Raw genomic sequence first — 9,396 nt, 5'->3', positions numbered from 1 at the left:
GAGCCCCCGCACCGTCCCCGCTCACCTGCAGGAGCTGGAAGAGCCCCTGCTCCTCTGCGTAGGTGCCCACGGGCGGCGGCCACAGCTGGGCCGGGTCCTCCATGGCCGCCTCCGCCATGGCCGCCCCTGGCAACGCGACGCGTTGCTAGGTATTACGTCATCACTGCGCGACGGGGCCGCGACGGGGCCGCGACGGGCGCCTCGTTAACCGCACCGGGAAGGCTGAAGAAACGTCATCGAGCGGCGACGGTTGCCAGGGAGACGGCGTCGCGGTTGCCGTGGCAACGGCGGGGCGGAGGGCCCGCGGTCACCGCTGTCACCCCGGCCAGTCCCCACATCCTGGCCCTTCCCGGGGAGCCGCCGCACCGCCCCCGCCCGCACACCGGCCGGTAGGAGCCGCAGGGCTCGCTGGGCGGCCGCGGAGCGGAGGGAAGGGGCGGCGGGGTGTCCGGCGGGCGGGGCTGCGGGCGAGGCCCCCACGGGAGCTTCAGATCCTTCCCCACCGTCACAATCAGGAGGGGCAGGTTAAGCACGGCCCCCGCGGCCGGCCCCGGTTAGCGGGGGAGGTTTGGAGCCGCTCGGGCGGTGGTTTCAGGGCGGTAAGAGGAGCCCCGGCTCCCCCCGCGGGGATGCATCGCCGCGTTGTCTTTACAACAGACCCACTCGGGTTTATGGCAGCCCATTGTCAGCGCTCCCCTCTGGGCTCTCCGCCTCTCTCTACAGCATCATTACTCACTGACTTACTGCCTGGGGCTCTGGGGCTGCACAGTTTTCACACAATATATCTTCTCTTTTTGCTTCCTTTTACTTTTCTTTTTTTTCCCCGAAGTTTTCCCCCAACCTACACGATTCCAGCTCAGGTGAGGGAGTTCCATACGTAGAATCACACCATTTCTAAAAAGCAGCTTCCTTTCTCTCCTTCTCTCCTCGAATCCAGAAATAAGTAAACATGAATGAGGTAGTGGAGACTCTAAGAAACATAGAGCAGAACTACAAGATCTTCCAGCAGCAGCAGTTTACATTTACCAGAGCATTGGATCACACCCGAGAGGAGGCCCATGACTTGATCAGACCTGTGGCCAGCATTGTACAGGTACAAAGTATCCAGCACAAAATACTCTGCTCCCGAGAACAGGGACAACACGGTGTCAGGTCAGGGATGAATAAATGTTTTTACCAAGGGAAAATGGACAAAACCTCCCTGGTAATGTTTGTTATAACTCTGCAAACCAGTGGCAAAATCTGGGGAGAGAAATACCTGTGTGAGGTTTTATTAGCACAGAAGGAATCTTATTCCTGAGCATCACTTTTGATTTAGTTTAACACTAAATTAAACTGGTTTAGTTTAACACTGTCATTTTGCTGCTGAGGCACAGCCAGAAATACAGGGCACAAGAAAACAATCAAACTCCTTCCCCAGTCACTCATGGAATCTGTAATCCTTAACTTGGAGGAACCAGCAGGCTTGGCTCTTCCCCCTGGTATTGGTGCTGCTGTATCTTTCTATAGTGCTTATTAAAAATAATGGCTGTGTTACAGAGGGAGGATGATGGATTGAGGGCTGAGAGTCCCAAGTGGGCACAGGGTTTTCTGGGCTGGTAAGTGAATTGTCTTGGAATTTTTAGAACACGGGATGTTTTAAGTAGAGCTTAGACCACCTGGAGACAGGGGGGGGAGTGGGTGAAGAAAAATCTGAATAAAATCAGAATTGTGGATTTGAGGCAGCAGAACCCAGGCACAAAACCCAGGTGGATGCCAAAGGCAGAGTGAAGGCCAGGCTGTTATTAGGATTAGGACACAGAAGGAGCTGGTTGTGTTTTCTAAGGGCTGACTCTCTCTAATGTAAGGGTTTTGCTCATTGCATGGAAGAGGATTGGGACAGACATTACACTGAGCTTTTTTTTTTTTTTCCCCAAAAAATAGGCATTGAGATGTGTAACGTTATAAAAGTGGCAATATTCCAGTGGTACTGAGCAAGCCTGGACTCCACTTCTTGGCAGAGGTGGAAGGGCTGCTTGTGGTGGAGGGTGAAACCTCTGAGTGTGACCTCAGAATTACAGGGATCCACAGCATCCTCTGTGACACAGCAACATGGGAACTGCAGCCCTGGGGGTCCAGCCACCTCATCCCAGGGGGAGGATGGGAAAGGGAAAAGAGCAAATTACCAGGAAAACCAGGGAGCAATTGGTGCAGCGTATATTTGAGCAGGAACTGAACTGCTACCAAAAAACTTCCCTGGTGACAAAAGCAGGCACCCATTTTACCCACTGCCATTCTCTCTGTTTTTAATTTGTTGTGGGAGGGCACAAAAATAAAAGCAACAAACACAGAAATATGTGTGGTCTCAGCCTACAGCTGACTTGACTGGCAGCTTTCTTTGCATGGAAACTACAGAAAAAATGAGATTCCACTTGAACATGGCTAAATTTCCACCCCCTCGAGCTTTTTGTGGCAGCATTTTTAGAGTGGAGTGATGACATTCCTTAGAGAAAAGAGGAGAGCATAGGAAGGTGGAAAGGTGGAAGTGCACACCACAGTCACACAATAGCAACAGCTTCTTGAAGATTTCTACATGGAGTAGGGCACAAAATCAAGACCCAAGTGGTTTTGTGGGACCAGCTCCTCAATTATTGTTTCAGCCAGAGCCTCAAACCCCCCAGGGAGTCCCTGCCTGCAGAGCCTGGCTGTGGTCAGGACCTTGCAAGTGGTTCTGTAGTCCTGTCCCTGTCCTGGTCACTCAGGTGCATTAACTCCCTGTTGTTGATGTGGCCAACAACAATTCCTCTTATCCCATCTGTGAACATCCAGGCTAAAATGATACTCTCGTTAGGACTATTTCTGCTCAGAGCAGCAGTAAAAACTCCTGCCACTCACAAGGACACAACACTCAGCAAACAGTGTGGAAGGAGGAATCTGTGCTGGAAATGGACCCTTAGGAGCAATTTTTTATTTTCCTACAAACCTGCTGAGAATTTGGCCAAGCACATTCCATGGCTTTTCTGTATGCAGCAGCTGTACCCATATTGGAACAGCTACATCCTTCTTGGAATCTTACAGAAAACACTGGAGGTGCTGGAGTCCAGCTCTGGCTGCCAACCAGCCACTCAGAATTTTACATTCTGAAGTGCCTGTAATTTCTTTGGAGAAGATATTTAATCCCTTGGCATAACGTTTCCTCGTGCAATGCTCTGAGTGACACAACTCTCAAGGCAAGAGGGGATTGGCATTGCTGTAACAGGTTAGGGAGGGTGGTTTAGGTTAAATGGGTTGGGTTTGCAGTTCATGGTGCCACAGAGAGAACCATGGAGAATGAATGATGCAAACACATCACCCCAAACCAGAACCAGGTTGGTCACTGCCCTCACTTCCCACCCTGCTCTGCCCAAGCAGAGGGAGCAGACAGATCCCACTCACATTCAGCCTGTTCCTCTGGTGCTGGGTTTGGCTGTGGGTACTCCTACCCTTCTTCCAGAAGTGAGGAAGACTTGCAAACAGCTCCCTCACCCCAGCCTTCCTCAGTCACCAGCAATGACAAGCAAACATCCCACAGCGCCTCACACCTGCAGAGCCACAAGAGAAAACAGCTCCTCATCACTGACCCGAGCAACTTTGCAGCAGAAGTTAGACGCAATTTAACATCTAATTTACCTCTGTTTTCCCCCATGGACAGGTGCAGGTCCTCAAGGACCACCACTGCATCAGTGCCACCGACAGGCGCATCCTCAACATGTTCATCTCCATCTGCAATGACCTCCGCAACCTCTGCCAGAAGCTGGAAACGGTGCATCCGGGGGACCAGGTGACCAACGGCCTGTTGGAGAGGTGCAAAGTGCTCCTGAACGACAGCAATGACCTCAGTGCCATCAGAGCCACGTAGGTATTTCCTTCAGCTCAGCCTCTGGGAGTCCACTCTTGGTACTGGGAGACTGGCACTGCACATTCCCACTGGACCTCCCCACCAGTTCTGCCACAACACCTTCCCGGCTTTGGTGAGGGTACAAGGTGCTCCCCAGGTTGCTGTTGGGAAACCACTGCCAGCCTCCATTCACAAAAAGGGGTTTGGGTGTCTTTATTCATCATTTTTACTGGTGCATGGCTGGGCATTTACAGGCCCTGAAGTCCCATGCGAGGTCACGACCTTGCAAGTTGTCCCTCTAGTCCTGATCCCTGTCCTGATTACTCAGGTGCATTAACCTGAGTAACCCCAGGCAGGTCCCCTCCTCTCTCCTCCTATTCCTCCCCTCCACAGGGCTAATTTCTGTGGGGCAAGTGTCTGTACATTCTCTCAACATCTTCCAGATGCATCCCAGCAGGCAGGGTGGTGTGTTTGGCAGGACTCATTCCTCAACATGCAGTTCCATCCATGCCTTTCTGGTTTTGGGAAATGGCTGGCTGTGCAATCCTGCTCTTCCCAGGGGGATCTCAGGGGGGGCCTGTGGGCTCCCAGGGTTGCACTGCTGGGTTCCTCTGCCAATTGTTTCCTTCTGTCCCACAGATACCCCCACGGTGTTGTGAATTACCTGAGCTTTGAAGAAGCAAGGCATACTTACGGAGGTGTGGTGAGCCTCATCCCCATCGTTATAGACCACCTGAAGGAGTGGGTAACCTACACTAAAAGGCACCTGCTGCATCAAGTGAGTCATGGACGTGGCATCTCCAAGAAGGAGGCACCCACTTCCCAAAAACCATCTTCTGTGCGCTTTGCAGCTCACACCTCCGTTAGTAACAAAAATACTGTGCAATTGCAGGAAAAGGATTTCCAGAAGTTCCTGCTTGAAAATCAACGTCCGAAACAAAAAGCTCCCTGGAGGCCACCGGGCAAACACCCCTATTGAAGGATCACACCTTCTGCTTATGACCTTTAATCAGCTGGCTGATTAAAGACAGTGAAATGCATACTAGAGATCTGCCCTGAGTCCACTTCCTGAAGAGCTGCCCTGCCAGCCAGCCTGGGACAGACGCACACTCTCTCCCTTGCTGATATTTCCAGTCAAAGTCATATCCTGGCAGAAGTAGCTGTAGCTACACCTGGTCCCTGGGACCAGCACTGCAGTGGGAGCAGGGAATAGTCAAGAGTCATCAGGTTGTAATGCCTCAGACATGAATCTTGGACAAGATACCTGAAACGGGATTTTACACTTTCTGAGGAACATCCCCTCACTCACCACAGCCAGCAGGGTGAAGAACCTGAGTGTCTGAAGGACATGACCCAGAGCAGCAAAGGCCTGTTATTATGGATTCAGACATGTCTTTGAGATTTAGACTTGTCCCCAGAATTCCCTCACCCTCACTGAAATTGTTTGGCTTTCTGGACCACAGGATCCATGTGTACAGGACACTGATGTGTCTCCTGTACATGCCACTGGCCACAGAGGTCAGTGTGCTCCAGCTGTGCTCTGCTGCACCTTTCCTGCAGGTTCTACACCACAGAACATCTCCCCTTGTCCTGTGTGACTCCTTTGCTATCAAAGCCAGAGATGTAAAGGAAAGCAGAGTTCAGTTTGCCCCTAGTTTGTGTGTACTGACACAAAACAACCCTGTGCTCCTCAGGCCTCTGCAAAACTGAAAGTCATTTCCAACCCAAGTGATTCGTGGGAATCTGGTGGGAACAGAGAGGGTGAAAGCTGTGGCCACATTCAGATGGTTCCTTTTAAAATTGCAAGTTAAACTGTCTGTGCTTTTTCAAGATGAGAATCCAGCTTGTCTGGCTCTCAAGGATGTCAGGAGGCTCAGTTCATTAAAACATGTGAAATATGTTTTCATACCAGCTTTCATAGCAGCCCTTGGCAACTCCAGCACAGTTTATCCCAGTGCTGGAAGCACCTCTCATTCCAGCCTGCTCTGGGAGGGTCAGCAGAGCCCCATTCTCCAGGGCTGATAGAGGTTTTTGGGGTGCTTTTAATCAAGCACTGTTAACTACAAACTGAAGATCTCAGTGATGCAGTGTCTGCCCTGTATCTCACTGATCTTTTCCCCTCCTGCAGGCAAATCACCTCCTGCTCTTTGCTTCCTGGTGGAAGACACTCCTGAATAAACAATTTCCCTTTGCATACCTGGCTCAGTTTGCTAAAATTATGAGAAAGCTTCTGCCTTAAGATGACCAGTCTCTGGCAACAAGCAGCTAAAAAAGGAGAATTAATACAGAGGAGAGAGCATAGGGAGGAATGAGAGCTCAAGAGAAATGGGAAGTATTTTCAGCAGCATTTTTATTCCTCACATGACCCCACTTTCTTTTGCACTTTTTTCCTATCCCCATCCACTGGTACTGCAGTGCACCCATCCCCTCTGGAGTAGAAGCCTATTTTTAGGGAGATATGATCCAAGTGAACTGACCTTTGGTGGAATCAAAATGGTAACGAAGGGTCACAGAGAGACTCCCGGGCACTCCTGGGGCCAAGGCCAGTGGAACGTCACCGTCACCCTCTCCAGCTGCACTTGAGAGCCCTGGTGCTGAGGCAGCTTCAGGCTGAAAAATCCCAGTTGCTGGCAGCTGCCCTGTTGTGTTTCATGTTGCAGACAAGTGTCCAATGACAGTTGCTGCCTTGGAAAGTTTTTCAGAACAAGCCCAGGCTACGTGGACTGAACGCTGACAAGTGTCAGGGACACGAGAGATGCTGCTCCCAGATCTTGTTTCCAACCTTCCTGGCTCTGTCCTATAGTTTAAATTTGAACACACGCAGGCTCTGATGAGACCAAAATTATCCTCCAGTTTGTAGGTCACTTTGAGCTTCCATGGATGAGCACAGCACAAATGGCTGGGCAGAGCTGTCCTACCAAACCCAGCCCACCACTGCTGCTCAAACCCCAGTGCAGTTGTCATTTTGCACTTGACCAAAGTGATACACAAAAGAAACAGTTCCCAAATCTTAATAATAAGATTCATACACACATAATAAGGGGATGCACACATGAAACAGTTCCCAAATCTTAATAACAATTTCTAGCCTGGCCTTATCCTTTCAGTCAGTGTCACACAGCCAAAATTTTAAGACCCAAGCAGAAAAATGAGTGCATAAAACTTGCAGTCTGAGGTTTGATAATGACAAGACCAGAATCTGTTGGAAGACTGCAAAGTTAAGTCTCACAAAAACATCTAGACAAATTACTTAATTTCCATACAAGTTCTCCTCTTCCAGAGCGGATGGACACTTCAAAAGACAAAAAGATACAGCAAGAATTGTTTTTCTCTACTACAAATCAAGCTGTTTGAAGAATTTACATAAACAGGATGTAAATGCCAAACACAAAAGTGCAATAAAGTTTTACTTTAGCCTCTGTGAGCATAAAATTGCAAGATACACACTGAGAAACCAGGCAGGGCACCAGACTGACTTTCCTACAGATGTGTCAGTTAGTCCAGGAAATAAATGCTGCATTTTTGTTCAAAGACTGAAATAGAGATATGGGCTGGTAATAGATGATCTCAACAGAATCCTGGCATCTGTAGCCTATGAACTACCTCTGTGCTCCCCTTGATTCAGCTAGGGGTCAAACCAGGCTTTTTTCTACCCAAGCAACCTGGTTTAGTGGGAGATGTCCCTGCTCCCTGCAGGGAGGTTGGACTAGATGGCTCTTAAAGGTCCCTTCCAGCCCAAATTGTTCTGTGATAAAATATTCCAAGTTAAATATCTGGTCCCAGTGTCTCATGCATTGAGAGGATGGGGTAGAGCTCAGACCTCGAGGAGCTCAGATCAAGTGTTGGGAATGGGGGTGGGCTCTTGAGGGAAGGAGAAAGGGGGGATGCAAGGGAGAGGAAACAGCATCCCAACGATGTCACCGGAGCTGATGCAGGATGAAGGGATGGGCTTGGCAGGGCCTCTAGCGGCCGCCTCACATCACTGTCTGATTTCTGAACAGTTCCAACAATCCTGTCTCCCCAGCCCTGAATCCACGAGGGCTTCTTAACACTGGCTGCAGGTGTGCAGCCCTTGGATGCAGCATTCCCGGGTGTCTCCCCAGCCGTGCAGGGCACTGCGGGGCCGCTGCTCCCGTCACAAGGAGCTGTAATTTCAGAAGAGCCATCGGCTGTTCCCTGTCACCAGCACCCTGCTCTGTCAGCTCCCACGTCATAAACACCCTGCAGGCAGCAGAGCTGCTCTCCTGGGAGTTCTGAATTCCCTCAGTGCAGCACCAGCTCAGTCAGCTGAGCACCAAACACAGGAGGCTTCGGAGAATCCAGGAATAGCGTCTGGCAGATGGCAAAGAGCAGAGTCCAAAACTGGAGGGAGCACTTGGAGGGAAGAGGCCTTCAGGAAAAAAAGGGTTTAGCCAAGTAAAGTTCACAGACACCAAAATCACGACAACCATCAGTCAAAATTGTTTCAAACAAAGTCTTGTCTGAAAAGCAAAGCCCATGTGAACGTTCTCTCAGCTTCATTTGCAAAGCTCCTGTGTATGAACAAAGTAACTCAGCTCCTGTGATTTCACAAACTATTTCATAACCACTTTTAAAATCCACCATTGTGCCAGCAGCTAAAGTGGTTCCAATAAATCAGGATCAATCAGCAAAGACAATTTAACTTCCTGAATCTGAAGTATTTCCTTCCCTAATGTCTCCTGTGTGTTTATTAGCAATGCTATAAAACTACTAAGGGTACTACTTGGCATTAGTGAGGAAGGTACTTTATTCTTCTCTTTTTGTACCCTACTCAATATACTCCTGTGGGTAATTTTAATCTTTTTCTTTTTTTTTTTTTTTTTTTTACACTGGCAAATGCAGCTTTGCAATGCCAGGCTTATTAAGGGATACACAAAATGGACTTCAGTAAGGTTAAGAGCAAGTCAAATTCACTTTGTGCTTTTTCATTTCACTTACCCCATGGTGTAGAACTCACCCAGTGCTGGGGGCATAAAATAACCTTCTGTATCATTTAACTCCAAGTTAATGGTTATGGTAACTTCTATATAAATTCTCCATATGCACTGTTACTAAAGTGTTTCCACATATTCAAGAATTATCCTCAGTCCTTAACTGGAATGCTGAGGTTCATGTATGGATTTCTAAATTGCTTCGAGCAACCTTTTAAATATTCATTTATTTCAAGAAAAAAACCCCAACAAACAACCCACACATAAAAAAAACCCAAACCACCGAGAAAGGTACCAGTCTGAAAAAAAGAAAACAAAACAAGAAAACAACCTTAACCTACCAGCAAAATGGTCCCAAAATTCCTCTTGGTCTGCAGAAGTGTCCTCCTGTGTGCACTGTGGCTCCTGAGCAGGGAAAAGCACAGCCAGGGACAGAGCCAGCTTCCAACAGCAGCCCCAGCTTTGCAAACAAGGCTTTGACATTTCCAGCTATTAATTTCTCTAATCACTGTGCAGTCTCTGGCCTGCAGGAAAGCAGAAAGCTCTCAGGCAGATCTGCAGCACTGAACTGTCTGCACTTAATTTATG

General features: G+C 49.0%; 2 protein-coding genes across 9 annotated transcripts in view; one reads left to right on the top strand and one right to left on the bottom strand.

The window, feature by feature from the left end:
• The window catches only part of AK8 (adenylate kinase 8), a 67,318-nt gene extending 67,133 nt beyond the window's left edge, over positions 1-185 (bottom strand). For 2 of the 5 annotated variants that reach the window (XM_027650027.1, XM_027650030.1), the window contains exon 1: positions 26-180. In XM_027650027.1, the coding sequence (XP_027505828.1) occupies positions 26-118 (93 nt within the window). In that variant the 5' untranslated portion in view covers positions 119-180. Of the gene's footprint in view, positions 1-25 lie in introns of all 5 variants that reach the window. The other 3 variants (XM_027650028.1, XM_027650026.1, XM_027650029.1) reach the window with 3 other exon arrangements.
• A 46-nt stretch (positions 186-231) lies between these two features.
• On the top strand, positions 232-6,050 carry SPACA9 (sperm acrosome associated 9). Of its 4 annotated transcripts, XM_027650035.1 has the most exons (5): positions 247-389; positions 938-1,093; positions 3,671-3,873; positions 4,496-4,634; positions 4,749-6,050. In XM_027650035.1, exons 2-5 carry the CDS (start codon positions 950-952, stop codon positions 4,833-4,835), a joined length of 573 nt encoding a protein of 190 aa, XP_027505836.1. In that variant the 5' UTR covers positions 247-389; positions 938-949; the 3' UTR covers positions 4,836-6,050. The 4 variants fall into 4 exon arrangements, with proteins under 4 accessions (XP_027505833.1, XP_027505836.1, XP_027505835.1 ...); XM_027650032.1 differs by having other exon boundaries at positions 232-389; positions 4,496-6,050; XM_027650034.1 differs by lacking the exon at positions 247-389 and adding an exon at positions 415-524 and having other exon boundaries at positions 4,496-6,050.
• The last annotated feature ends 3,346 nt before the right edge of the window (positions 6,051-9,396 follow it).

This window comes from Corapipo altera, unplaced genomic scaffold (genome assembly GCF_003945725.1).
Source record: "Corapipo altera isolate COAL_440 unplaced genomic scaffold, ASM394572v1 268, whole genome shotgun sequence".
NCBI lineage: Eukaryota > Metazoa > Chordata > Aves > Passeriformes > Pipridae > Corapipo > Corapipo altera.
This window is presented reverse-complemented; position numbering and strand designations above follow the sequence as displayed.